Source organism: Engystomops pustulosus, chromosome 2, assembly GCF_040894005.1.
Source record: "Engystomops pustulosus chromosome 2, aEngPut4.maternal, whole genome shotgun sequence".
In the NCBI taxonomy this organism is placed as follows: Eukaryota; Metazoa; Chordata; class Amphibia; order Anura; family Leptodactylidae; genus Engystomops; species Engystomops pustulosus.
This window is the reverse complement of record NC_092412.1, coordinates 56,740,291-56,755,477: the sequence shown is the minus strand read 5'-3', so window position 1 is coordinate 56,755,477 and position 15,187 is coordinate 56,740,291. Positions and strand designations below refer to the sequence as shown.

The following is a 15,187-nucleotide window of genomic DNA, read 5'->3' as shown; positions in this document are numbered from 1 at the left end:
CACAGAGGTAGGGGCCCGGGGGCATGATCCGGCAGGCACCGACACTGAAGGGGCACTGAATGGAGTCCGTGCATCCCCGGGCCCCTTAACCTCACGGGCCCCGTAGCAACCGCTACGGCTGCTACGGCGGTTGTTACGCCACTGGTGACAGGTGACCCCCTCTATGTATAATGACAGGTGACCCCTCTATGTATAGTGACAGGTGACCCCTCTATGTATAGTGACAGGTGACCTCTCTATGCATAGTGACAGATGACCCCTCTATGTATAGTGACAGGTGACCCCTCTATGTATAATGACAGGTGACCCCCTCTATGTATAGTGACAGGTGACCCCTCTATGTATAGTGACAGGTGACCCCCTCTATGTATAGTGACAGGTGACCCCCTCTATGTATAGTGACAGGTGACCCCCTCTATGTATAGTGACAGGTGACCCCCTCTATGTATAGTGACAGGTGACCACTCTATGTATAATGACAGGTGACCCCTCTATGTATAGTGACAGGTGACCCCTCTATGTATAGTGACAGGTGACCCCTCTATGTATAATGACAGGTGACCCCTCTATGTATAATGACAGGTGACCCCCTCTATGTATAGTGACAGGTGACCCCTCTATGTATAATGATAGGTGACCCCTCTATGTCTAGTGACAGGTGACCCCCTCTATGTATAGTGACCCCCCTCTATGTAGCCTCCATTCAGTCCTCTATCCACCTGTGCCAGTATTTCCATGGTAACATGAAGCCCCCTTCGGCGCCCCCCGCCTCTGTCACATCACGTGACGTCACCGCTCCTCATCCACATCCTACTATCCCGGTGTGCACAGGCACAAGAACTGCCTGGTAACATAACATGATAGCGCTTCTCCTATTGGTTAGCAGCTCCGCGTTTATTGAATGGTCATCATTTCGCAATCCCGCCCCTTTACAATGCCGGGATTGGCTGGTAGATGTTTAGCTGACAGTTGTGATGACCAATCCGCGCCGAGGCAGTGGAGAGCGCTGTTGTTTGCGCAGCCCTGTGCTCGGAGGTTTCTCCCTGTGTTGTCGGAGAGCGGCGCCCGGGGTCTCCATGGCGGTCACCAAGCAGCTGTGGATCCGGATCATATACGCCACAGTGGGCACCATAGTTGGTGTGTCGGCTTTCCTGGCGTGGAATGTGGCATTCGGGCAGCCGTGGACTGCGGCCATGGGGGGCCTGTCAGGTAGGGGCAATCCCGTGTGCTGAGCCGCAGGTGATGTCATGCTGATCGCTGTCATCTGTGGCTGCCCTCAGTCATGTGTATGAGGGCAGAGCTGGAGGGTAAGGGGAGTGTGGCATCAGCATGGCAGGTAATGGTCATGGCACTCATACTACTGATATGGGGACTTAAAGGGCTTGTCCAATTTTGGCAGTTTCATGTATTTATTTACATAATGCAAAGTAATGCAGTTTTTCAATATACTTTGTCTCAATTGCTTACAGTTTTCTAGATCTCTGCTTGCTGTCATTATATACGAATCTTCATTGTTTACTTCCCTGGTCATGTGACACAGGCGCACAGCTCCTTATAACACACAGCTCTGATTGCACCTGTGTAACATCACATGACCAGGGGCAGATTATTATCCACTGGGAGCAAACAATGAAACTTCCTATAGAATGGCAGATTTGATACAGAAAGTATATTGCAAACGTGTAGAATGTTTCATTATCCAAACAATAACATTCATAATAATAATCTGTGTTTATATAGCGCCGTCAAATTCTGTGGCGTTTTACAAATCATAGGGGGGGATATAAACAAATATATATAATATTACAAACCGATTCATTTGCTGAAACTGTTCAACCCCTTTAAGAAGAATGAACAGTCCCTGTATACTGTGCTGTTCATAGTGACAGATATGATAGAAGTGTGGACAGAGCCTTACACTGGAAATCTATCCCATCCCCTATTTTTTTCCTCCCGTTGTGAAAAACCCAGGTAAAATCGAAAACTTAAATATTTCACCATAAAAGCAGTGTAGGAAGTAACAGAGACTTGGAACTTCTCCTCCTGGTTAGAGAACTCATTGGGGCTCATTTACTTACCCATCCACTGGTGTTCATCAAAAGTGCATTGTCCGACGATAATTAACTGTGCAGCGATTCACTAAGATCGTGCGCCCGATATCCTGCATGTGTCACTTCCCCGCTCAAGTCCGACAGAGTTCATCATCTTTTTAGTGGTGCATGTCAGTGCTTATGCTTGCGACACACTGGGGCTCATTTACTAAGGGTCCGTCAGACGCATTTTCATCTTGTGCCGAATTGCCCTTAGATTTTGGTGCACGCAATCGAATTTTGCCGCGCCAGCTAGCGTGCGACAGAAATGGGGGGGGGGGATGCTCGTGCCGTCAGACAACCTAACGGATTCAGACATACCACGGAATTTAAAAAAGGATTTGTGTCACAAGATCAAGCACTCACATGCCCCAGGAAGACGAAGGTGAACTCTGGCGGAACTCAGCGCAGGAACACGGGCACACGAGCTTTGTGAATCCCGGCAGACCCGATTCCTTATCGGACAACGCACCGCGGGATTGCGACAGGACCGGGTAAGTAAATGTGCCCCACTGTGAAATCCCGTGCTCAGTCCGAATCAGTTGTATCGTCCAACCACATGCACCCCAATTTGTGTCGCATGGAAGCCAGCGCAGCTGCGCCAAAAATCAGATCGCGTGCGACACAATCCCACGTGTTAAATTCCTTGTCAAAGCCATGTAATCCCCGAAATATACGAACAGTCCGATGAAAATGTGATCAGCGACCCTTAGTAAATGAGCCCCATGGTCTGAGCTGGCACTGATGACTAGTTGGGGTGCAGCGCCTGTGTGAGTGCTGGACAGTAAAGGGTTGCATGAAATCTTAGAGCAAATGTTAACATGTTGTCCATAGTTTGTTATTATAGACCTTCTCCTCCTGTAGGAGACTCTTCTCCATCCATATATTTTTATGCTCCTGGTGAATGGGACCATGCTGCAGTACCCAGAGCGGCCTCTGCTAACATCCCGGCATTCTGATGTACATTACGAGGCCACAGCTCTCACTGGGATTGCCAGCAATGGGCCGTTTACTGTAACAAGCTACATTAATCAGAAACAAAACTTTTGAAACAATTAATTTTTTTAATTTGTTAATATGTTGGGGAACAGAAGGCAAAAAGGGAGAGGGTTGCATCAAGAAATTGTATAGAGTGCCGTATGGGGGTATTCTCGTCTGGGCACTCACATTAAGTTTCATTAATCTGCCATATGTAAACATTTCTTCAATTAGATGTTATTAAAAAAATGTTCCTGTGTGAAGATAATTTCTCATAAATGTAGCCATGTTGTCCCTTAGAAATGAGATGGCTTCCTCGGATACGGCCACCTCTGCTGGAGGGATCGCACAAAGAAACAAAAGGTTATTATATATAAAATGTCCTGGAGTTACTGCATGTCCCCCAGCCGTCCTGTGGTAATGATTGCTGAACCCTGGTGGTCCGGCAGGACTCTATAGCGTAAGTCTGGCCACCGCTGCCAGAGTGCGGAGTGGTCGTATCTGAGGAAAGTATCTCGTTTCTAAGGGACAGAATAACTACATTTATGAGAAATTATCTTCACACAGGAACATTTTTTTTATGAGGTCTAGTTTGAAATAGCGGCGCAATGCTCCGCATGATAAATGGTATGGTCCATGTCACTGACTTCTCCAGCCCATTGATGATGTACTGTTATGTATCCTATGCAGCTGCTCCGGAAGTTTACATCACCTAAAAAGCACCTTATTGTATAAAAGAAATGGATTATTTTCTTTTTTCTGTCTAAAAACAGGATAAACCAACTCGATAAATACGAAGGTTCTGTCTTCCCGTTAGAGAGGATTTTATAGATGATAGAGAAGGGTCTCTTGAAGGGCTTCAGGTTTTTTAATTATTTTGTTAAAAGTAAATTCTATGTACAGAGATCTGGTGGGGCTAATGGAACCAAGTCTGTGATTATTGGGACGTCCTTTCCTGTTGGTGTGGAGAGAAAGTTATTGTCTTCAAATTTCTTTAGGTCAAGTTCTCTATCATCATCATCATCTATAAAAAAGGAGATGGTTTTCGATGGAGTTTTTTTTTTTTTTTATGGCAGAAATGAATCGAGCTGGTGATAATAGCAAACTTTGTATTATACTTCATATGCTCTTTCTCTTGTAGTGAGCCTTCTGTGGTCCCTTCACATCAGAGGGATAAGGAGGCTAATGATTAACTCTTTCCTGACCTAGAGAATATTTTCCTTTCCTTTTGATGCTTCGCCTGTCTAAGGAGAGTAGACTTTCCAGAGATGGAGCAGTGAGTAAAGTGTACTCTACATACTGTATGTAGGGGGCAGCATGATGAGAACAGGGAAAGGCTGAAGCCATCGGAGGAGGCAAAGATGCAGGTACATATACATGCAGAAGGGTGCAGCCTCACATTCAGTTTTCAGATGCAGTATTTGAAGCCAAAAGCAGGTGTGGATCATAATGGGCGAGGACGTATCATTAAGAAGTGTGAAAAACTGAATGTGTGGACGCACCCAAAGAGTTTTATTGAAAAGTGGCCAATCCATTTAAGTCATTAAAGGGGTTTTCCCACAAAGCAAAGTTAGGCCCTATCCACCCCCGCCGATCGTGAGAACAAGGGGTCCCTCACTGCTCCTCAGACTAATGGAGCTGACCGACCATGACTGTTCTCCTCCATTAATCTCTATGCGCTTAGCACATTAATCTCTCAGCACTGAGACCCCCACTGATCAGCAGGTTAGGCCCTATCCGGTGGAAGGGCCTAACTTAGCTTCCTGGGAAAACCCCTTTAAATGCTTTATCTTGCAGCCATCAGTGGATACAGCTGTAAAGCTGATTTACACAAATAAGGGGTAAAGGCAGAGAAAATAGGAGAAGCCATCCAGAGTTTTCTTTCAGAAAGCATATTACAGAATGTACTATTATCTGCCCTATTAATCTCTGTACAAACTGTACAAACGGATTAATTTACCTCTTTATTGTCTCCGTTACATGGACAGGAGCGCTCCCGCCTCCAACTGCCTGTGTGCCCCCCAGAGACCCCTTGTGCCCCCCTGCCATGCTCCATTGGGTGCATGAAAGAATAGCTCTGTGTGACATAGGATGCAGCATGAAGACGTCCTCCCACAGTAATAAGAAAGCTTTACATGGAGATATACAGATACATACTTGATGTATGGCCATCACAAATCTGGGTGTTAAATGTGCTCTCTAGCCTTTAGGCAGGGATTTTGCAAGATTTTCTTTGTCTCACGCGTATCCAGAAAATATATATATAATATTTTAAAATCCCTCGGCATCCGCTGTGGCCTTTGGGTACCCTAAATGTTATACCGGATTGTCCGTGGCATTTGTAGATGGAGGGACTCCACATATGGGGGGGGCTTCCAGGTCCCAGAGCCGCATGACTTGCTATCAGAACCACGGCGCCCCTTATTTCTCCTTCTTGGTGTAGTATCTATATAGTAACAGTTGTGTGACTGTTGTGTTTCTTTAGTAAATCCCTCGCAGCGTTCTTGGAAGGTGATGTCTCTGTCTGGATAGAATATTTTCTGCTTGGCTTCACAGAAACAGCTGCTTTTTTGCAAGATAAGTCGGATCTGGTGCCAATAAGTTATACACTTCAGGACAGAATTAATTCCTTACCTTGATTGAATTTGTATGCGACATACCTAGCAGCCGAGAGCGCCAGGGAAGTGTGGTGCCAGGGGTCAACGTTTTCAATTAGCTTTGTCTTTTGGTGGTCTTAGAATCTGCAGGTTATAGGCCAGTAGGGGTACATCTGCCCCTGTGGCTGTCTGGCAGAGGTATCCAGAGAACAGCTCCATTCTCTGTGTAGTGGGAGGTCTTGGGAACTGCAGCTGAGCTCAGTCACTGGGGCCGACAACACAGAGAATGGAGCTGGTCTTCTGAATGCGGTGGGGGTCCCCAGTGTCAGTCCACCGCTGATCTGAAGACCTATCCTATGGATAGTGCTGGATCTCTGTCTCCTGGACACCTCCTAAGAACTTTGTTATACTTGATTTGTCCTGCAGAGGTTCTAGAGAACCTGGGCTCTGCCCCCTCTAGTTGTAGGAGGTTTACAGGTAGACCCCCGGAGTAGGGCATTGATCATTGTTATGTCATCGTACAAATGTCTCTCTCATTTTGCACAAAAACTTGCGATTATGAAAAATATTATTAAAGGATGAGTTCACACGTTGAATTTTTCATATGCAGTCTTTGATGGAGTGTAAATAAAGAGAAGCAGTAGCACCTCTCAGTGATGTGTCCTCACCCATTGTGACCTGCTTTCTGTTATCTTCGCAAAGCCCTTCAGCTCGCCACCAGTTACTGCCGGATCCTTCTCTATAACACTACTGATCCTATGTCTGTCTTTATGGTTCCCAAGCTGAACCAGTTATCCCATAAGACAAACTCCCAGCCGCATCAGCGTCATACGACGTCTTCACGTGTTTCTTACATTAATAGAACAAAGTCTACGTAAGAAAAACAACCCTGGCTGACCTTTGGAATACAGTTTCAGTGTTCAGTTCCAATCCAGAGGCTCATCGAGAAAAACTCCCAGATATTTGTATCCTTGGACTTGAGTCACACAAGAATCACCGATCCATATCAGCGATAATTTTGTGTGATTTCCTGCTGCCAGTTCTCACTATTTCCGGTGTTTTGAGTACATTAACCCCTTAACGCCACTGCACTTTTTTGTTTTTGTGTATCCATTTTTTTTCTCCCCACCTTCAAAATCCATAACTTTTTAATTTTTCTATGTACAGAGCTGTATAAGGCCTCATTCACACTGCCGCATTGGGGACGTATGTACGGCCGATATACGTCCCCCATTGACCCCGACGCACGTTTCAGCTGTCGACCCCCAGATGAAGGCTTGACAGCTGAAACGTGCGTCGGGCTCAGCGTGGGGCTCATTTGCACTATGGGTGAGGATAGTCTGACTTTTTTGTTTATTTTGTGATTTTATATGTATCCATATCATTTTTTCTCTTATACCTCTGGTGTGGACAAACTCCCATAGAAGGTTTTTGTCACATATCTCCCACCGGTGCCTACATGATACTTTATGCCATCATTAATATCATGATGTTTGAATGTTGCCACTGTGCAAAATACTATATATAGTCCCAGCCCACGCTGTCTAGTGCCGGGGTATATCTCCCCTGGGCACAGTTGTCCATCAACTTGTATATACATATTCTCATGTTTTTAAAAAAAATTTCTACAATAAAAATTATTAATATTGGATTATACAGTTTGTGGAACTCTTTTTTTTTTTTTTGGTCTAAGTATTGTTCATATGTTCCATGGTAATTACTCACATTTAAATTTAGCATTTTTTCTCAGCAAAAAGTTCTTTTTGGTTTGGCACCTCAATATCTGAAAATTCAATTTTAAGAAGTTTGTTAACCCTTTGAAGAAGGATGGGTCAGGGCCAAACCTTAAACAACTGGTCATCCAGAAACTCATGGACCAGGGTACTTGAAGTCTGCTGTGTAAAGGGTAAACAAAGAGGGTGAGGACAGCACCCTGCGAGACCCCAATCCAGTATGCAACAACCACAGGCAGACAATCTATCATTATCGCCTGTTTCGGCAACCCAACAAATAGTCCTCTACCCAGTCCCGTGTTCTGTACCACCAGGTCTTGTTAGAGCCTCACAGCCCCCTGTGGATGGCAGTGGGTGCGGTGTAACAAGTAAATGATAGCGTCATCTGCACCCATCCCCTCCTGAGTGTATGTGCCCGTCCCCATACACATGTGCCAGTGTACCTCTACCATGATGGGTGCAGTCCTGAGCCGTGGCATTTCACATCCTTCACCGTGACTTTGCACTTTCAGATTTTCTACAAAACCGCTGAATCACGCCATAAAGTTATGTTCATTTTTATATTTTCTGAAAGTTGCAGTTTCGCCAGTGCTTCCCCTTTTCTTTTCCCAGGTCTGCAGTATTTCATGCCGATGCTTCCTCCCACGTGACGAGTCTTATGTCACACTTCTTTGTTTACCTGAAAACTTCCCTCTGTACAAATGCTGCTTGTGCACATGGATATTGCTGTGCTTATAGCGCCCCCTACTTTTCACTGCCTCTCAGGACATGCACCTAGTGGGTGAGATGTATCAGTGCGTCTATACCAGAGTCGCCTGCTACATCTGTATGACTGTCTGTCTCGTCTGTGTTTTTCCGGGCAAGATATGTGAAAGCTGCCGCGTCATCAGTTCTCTGCATTGTGTTTGTGCACAGTCACCGCACATTGTGTAATCTACTTGTTAATCTTGCAAACTAACAAAGTCTGGATTACTGTGTTATGTATCAATTGAGGAATAATATCACACATAGAAATGTGATGGCGCAGCATGTGGTTTTATTCCTCATGGGGGCAGGGGGGGGGGGTTGGAATTTGAAATCAAAATCAAGCAAGCAAAACCTCCCAGAGTGACCTTTTAAAGGCTTATCCTTAGAATGCGCTATTCATTGGAGACCACCGGGGGTCCTCACTGATCAACTGATGGCACATTGTACATTGCCAGTAATAGTCAGCTCCTTGCAGCCTGCGCTTCGGCAACTCATCTCCCAGTCATGTCATCAGCCGGGGCACCATATATAGGGGGCGCCACTTCAAATACTGTACTGCAATCATTGGACCAGGCATCCGACCTGCCGCAATTTCCAGTTGCGTCTACAGTCTATCTATTTCTTAGGTTTTGCTATGTTGTTTTGTTCTGTTGGAGCCTGATTTGGTGACATGTGGGGGTCAGCTGCTGTGCGCGCACACACATGGGATGTATAGCATTACTAGCTGAATACACTTGGGTTACTAGGAGTGATCATTTATTTCCATATAGACTTTCTCCCTGCACAATAACATAATGTGTGTGTGTTTCTTTTCTCTTGCAGGAGTTTTGGCCCTATGGGCCCTCATCACACACATCATGTATGTCCAGGACTTCTGGAGAACATGGCTGAAGGGTCTGCGCTTCTTTCTGTGTATTGGGGCTTTCTTCTTTATCCTTGCTGTCATAGCATTCATCACATTCCTGGCTTTAGCCATAGCTGATCATCAGTGTAAGTATCTATTGTAACAGAGAGTTACTGACACAACCATAGCCATAATAACAGCGCCTGGAGGAATGTCATCCTGGGGGTCTCGGTGGTCGGACCCCCACAGGTCGCAAGAATTAGGGTCCATTGCACTCCAAAAGAATGGAGTGTGTTGGTCGCATCATTCACTGTCTATGGAACTGACCGAGATAGAAAAGTATGGCGCTCCGCAATCTCCATCAGTGCCATAGAGAGGAATAGAGCAGCAGCATCTGAACGGTCCCTCATTCTCGTGGGTTCCGTCACTGAGACCCCCCCACCAATCAGCATGTGGATAGGGGCTAACCTGATATATATATATATATATATATATATATATATATATATATATATATATATATTATTTATATGTGTTTGTTTGTTTTTTATATAAAGAAATTCCAACTGTTCTATATCAAGTTGAAAGAAAAAAAAAGAACATAAAGACTACGGTGTGGCACCGCACCGTACCGTCGCCATAGGTGTAAATATACGCACCCACAATGTTCGTGTGAATGCAGCCTTATACTGGCAGGTGGAGGCTTCCTAGTGTTTATGGGAAACGCTTTTGAAGGAAATCTACCAGAGCCCCCTCCATACAGCAGCTTCATAGGCTGTTACACTATGCAGGAGCATGTCTCGCCCTCCCTTCTGCTCCCTTGGCACGTCCCCCTTACTATTGTAATCTTGGAACGCAGTGGGAGGGAGGAAGTTCTCCTGCACAGTGTAACAGTCTTTAAATCTGCAGCACGGAGGGGCTCCGGGAACAACCCCCAGAGCCCTTCAGGCTCATTAGCATAATTTGAAGTTGATTTTATAAGTGAGGGGATAACAAATATAAGAAGTTTACCACAGACCCATTGCCTGGGTCTATAAGTAAGTGTCCCTGGTTTATCATACTTGATGGTAGGTTTCCTTTGATAGTAAGTGCACTTATTTCACGCTGTCTCTTGTTCTCTTTGTCCCTATCTAGCTGTCACGGATCCAAAGAGTTACTTCTTGTCGTGTGTATGGAGCTTCATGTCCATGAAATGGTCCTTCCTGCTGGGCCTCTACTCCTACCGTTACAGGAAAGAGTTTGCTGATATCAGCATCCTCAGTGACTTCTGACCCCCCCCCCCCCCCCCCCCTAGTGACTGGAAGGATTTTTTAAAATTGTCTCTGAATATATAAAAAGCTCCATGTCTTTGCTCAGCTATTCCACAAAGACTTCTAAAGGAAACTGCTCCAAGGAACCGAAGGAGCCTCGGAGAAAATGGACATTACATGCTTATCATGGTTTCCGCACCTTCTTCCTTCATATCAAGTATTTTATCAAAAACTCATTTTCTTTCATATTTTACACCTTAACCTATGTGGCTACTGAACAATGTAACAGCCGTCTCTGAGCGCTGCTCCTCGCAGACAGAACGAATCGCACGGTCACTTTATCCATCGCAGCTCTGCACAATGGCAATGGATTGGTTAGGTCTGGGGATTCAACCATGCGTCAGTCCATCTAGTAAATGACACCACGGCGCAAGGATTTTTAATTTCTTTTAAACTGCTTCTAACTTTCTTAATTGTATATGTCATTGTGTATCTAAAAATAAGGGATATTTTTGGGGTTGAACCTCCAAAGTTTAAAAAAAATAATAAATAAAAAAAAAAAGTTTTTAGCTAGATGGGTTGTAAAATGCAGCGGTGGTCAGGATGTCCTGGTTTGTCGATTGAATGTGTTACGCCTCTATGGGGTTGGCGGTTATCTTCTGTACTATGCTGTTGGCCATTAAGGGACAGTTCACACTTAAAGGGGTATTCCAGGAATATGAACGTCTGACACAAAAACCCATGATGATATAAGTAAATGAATACAACAAAACGCAATGTCATTCGTCACAAAACGGAGCTTAAATAGTTTGATTTTATGATTTACAAAATTTATGACCTCTCTAAAGTAGGTGGAGTTATCACTAAGATGGCCGCCACCGGAAACTACAAGTTCCATGATCCTTTAGTTCTCAGTAACTCCTCCTCCCTCTTATACTCTGCTCCCAGTGATGATGTAACAGACTGTCCTGCTCTGTTACCATAGTAATGATGTGTACCTGCCATCACCACAACACTGGCCATACTGGATGCACTGCAACCAACTGACTAGAGCCAAACATAGTGGTGATCACATGACCTGCCCAGGCCCTTTTTCGATTTTGCGTTTTCATTTTTCACTCCCCACATTCAAAAATCTGTAACTTTTTTTATTTTTTCATGTCCAGAGCTGTGTGACGGCTTATTTTCTGCGTAACAAATTACACTTCAAAATGGTGGTATTTAATATTTCATGCCGTGTACCGGGAAAAAAATTCCAAGTGCAGTGAAATTGGTAAAAAAACGCATGTGTGCCGTATTCTTGTGGGCTTGGATTTTACGGATTTCACTGTGCGCCCCAAATGACATGTCTACTTTATTCTTTGGGTCGGTACGACTACGGGGATACCAAATTTATATAGGTTTTATAATGTTTTCATACATTTAAAAAAATTAAAACCTCCTGTACAAAATTTTTTTGGGGGATTTTGCCATCTTCTGGGGATAATAACTTTTTCATACTTTGGTGTACAGAGCTGTGGGTGGTGTTTTTTCCATTACGGGGTTAAACGCAGTGAAAAACCGTGATCATATTTTGATCGGGCATTTTCGGACGTGGCAATACCTAATGTGTTTATGATTTTTACTGTTTATTTATATTTATATCAATTCTAGGGAAAGCGGGGTGATTTGAATTTTTAGGTTTTTTTTTTTAACTTTTTTTTTTATTTTTACTATTTTTCAGACTAACCATGGGTACTTTAACCCTAGGGTGTCTGTACGATCCTATCATATACTGCCATAGTACAGTATGGCAGTATATGGGGATTTTACTACTCGTACATTACCATGTGCTGACAGCACATGGTAATGAATGGGTTAACCCGAAGTAGCTTCAGGTCTTCGTGAGACCTGAGGTTACCATGGCGACGGATCGCCGCTCCCCGATGACGTCACGACGATCCAGGGAAAGATGACGGCGCGCAGGCCGTCTTTTTGATGCCGCTGGCACCTTTGCCGGCGGCGATCAGCGGTAAAACACCCGCGATCGCTGCCGGCACCGATGGCGGGTGTTACCGGTAAGCCTTTGCTGCAATATGCAGCAAAGACTTACCGGCTATGGAGAAGGCTCGGTCCGCGAGCCCTCTTCATGTACCGGGACCCGACATGTGACGTAGTACTATGTCACATGTCGGTAAGGGGTTAAATAACAACTAATTACACATTAGCTTATATTTTGAGTACCTATTTGTATATGAATTATGCTGATTCCTGGAATACCCCTTTAACATCAGGGATACAAGACTGTGTGTGAAGGCTGAACGGACGTAAGGTTCTGCTACAACACTCCTGGTTTTGACCCACAATAACTAATACAGAAACTGCTGTATATATTTGTATAAAAAAAAATTGCAATGTGTTCTTACTAGGTAAAACGAAACCATGCGAGCAGTGTTGCGTATTGGCCCTGGAGATCAGCGTAACCATATCTTTTTGTTTGTGTTGTTTGTAGCAGCAGGACTGTGAAAAATGCATTTATATTCCAGGATTGTAGCTCAGTTTAAAGCCATTTTCTTTATTGATTGTCTATTGTTTCCCTGATGTGCAGTATTGACTCTGCTTCATATCAGGAAAACAAGAGCTCTATGCATCAATATTCTACACAGAGGTCTGTCCCCAGCAGTGATGACGGTCCGTGGTTCATGAACCAACATCGGAAATGTAAATCCACCCTAACACACGTTACAGAAAACTTGTGGTAAAGCGGCCAACCCCTTTAACTCATATTTTCCACTCTCCACCACTAAGGAGCTGTTCTGGGTTCAGTCGTTGAAGTCCCTGTTCATGTGTACTGTGATATTTACAGGTATCGCTGTTGGATTCTCGGAAATAAGTATCTTCCCATATGTCACAGATACATGTGTATAAATACATAGTATGAAATACAAGATGTTACTGGAGACAGACATCAAAGCGAAGGGTCTATATAACCGGAGCAGGATAGGGGGAGCGTTGTCTGATTTCTAGGAACAATATTATCAGCTCTTACAAAAGGCTTGAAAGGGAGTGTCTGATATCCGTGAATGCCTCCGGCACACAGCGGGCGTTCGCTCTAGTCACATTGGCACGAGGCTTCAAGACGCTGTCCTCCTAATTACACTTATAATAATTCTTTATTTATATAGCGCACACAGATTAGGTAGCGTTGCACAAAGCATGTCAAATCAGTCCCTGTCCACATGAGGCTCACAGTCTAAACAACCTAACAGTATGTTTTGGAGTGTGGGAGGAAAACGGAGGACCCAGAGGAAACCCACGCAAACACAGAGAGAACATACAAACTCTTTACAGATGTTGACCTGGGTGGGATTCGAACCCATGACCCCAGCGCTGCAAGGCAGAAGTGCTACCCACTCAGCCACTTATCCGTTAATTCATAAGTGTCTAGGAAATTACGGTGATCACCAGTGCTGCCATCATCCCCCTTGTATAGGTGACACTCAGGCTTAGATGTTACTATTCCATTCACTTGAGTCCCCCAGATTATAGGTCACAACTGTGGATGGCAGATGAGTATAATTTGATGGACACCAGAAGTGCAGCCTATAGGATTTATACAGGATGCACTCACTGCAGTGTGAATTATTGTGTAGATCAGGCTTCAGAAATGTCATGTTCTCACATTATTTCAATAAATGGCTGGATTTCCCTCTCGCTCACAGGAAATGGAAAAATGATAACTTCTGACAGTCCCGTAGAACGGAGCAGCAGGTAACAAATCCGAGCTGACGTTCTAGAATCGTTCTTATCTTTATTTCTATACGGCTTTACCGATCATGTGGAACATTATACAAACAAAATAAGACCTTACAGAATACAATGGTCATATATAACAATGGGAGCACGGACCCTGCTCACAAGAGCTTACAATCTATGATGCATATGGTGAACAGGACCACAGTTGAAGGCAAAGTGACACATTTATTTTGATGGATCCATGCACATGAATGTGTATTTCACTGATCTGTGTGAAGGATTTATAAAACTGAGCAGGTCCTATTCCTGCCTGTGCTTGCGGTTCCAGTCTTCACATAGGATTCTATAATGTAACGTAGGGGGCGAGGTCAACTATATGAAATCACTGCATGAATGATGGGAGTTGATCAATATGGAAAATCCCTTTTCTTTTTGTGCTGGTTTTATATCGGTGTAGATCAGATATGTGACACATATCAGACTGGTATGCAGGGAGCGGCTTGTATGTGTTGGAAAAGTTTCAAAACTTTGGAAATTTTACTGCTAAAATGTGAAGTACTCTTTCTCAGAAATGAACCTGCACCTAAGCTTGCTCAAACCCCCACTGATCAGCAAATTAGGCCCTATCCTGTGGATTTGAGGGAAAACCCCTTTAAATAGAACCTGTTACCAGGGACCTCATTTTCACTAAAGACAGGTTGCAAAAGCCCATCACACCTGTAGTGCAAATATGTCTCTAGGCTTTCTCTATACATTTGCATTACAATGTAATTGTGTGTTATAACTTACCTTGCACCCCAACAGAATCCTCTCTGTAGTCCCAGGGGTTGGGCTTTGGTTTGGATGCATTCAAAACAACATGTAACTTGTCTATGCTGCAGACCACTCGGCTATTGGCCCCCACTTTTGTGCTTCTGTACAGCTCCTTCCTCCCGAACTGATGTCAGCTCACCACACAATGAGCTCTGTGAAGGAGCAGGAGGGAGGAGCTGTATAGGAGCACAAAGGTGAGGGCCAAGAGCTGAGCTGAACCCTGGTTGATAAAGCCTTGTGTACCGAGCCGAAAACGCGTTCCCGTTTTGTGTCCCTGCACAGCATGCTGTAAGTTGATCTTACAATAAAATATTATTTGCATATCTTTGGCGGGATCTCCTTTGTAATCCCCAAGAGCTGAGCAGTCTGCAGCACAGACAAGTCACATGTTGTTTATCCA

At 44.4% G+C, this 15,187-nt stretch overlaps 1 protein-coding gene across 1 annotated transcript; it reads left to right on the top strand.

Annotated features, from left to right (window-relative positions):
• Window positions 1-949: 949 nt before the first annotated feature.
• SLC48A1 (solute carrier family 48 member 1) lies at window positions 950-10,812 on the top strand. Its single transcript, XM_072134709.1, has 3 exons — window positions 950-1,209; window positions 8,968-9,135; window positions 10,124-10,812. The coding sequence occupies exons 1-3, from the start codon at window positions 975-977 to the stop codon at window positions 10,258-10,260; spliced, it is 540 nt and encodes a 179-aa protein (XP_071990810.1). The 5' UTR covers window positions 950-974; the 3' UTR covers window positions 10,261-10,812.
• Window positions 10,813-15,187: the final 4,375 nt, after the last annotated feature.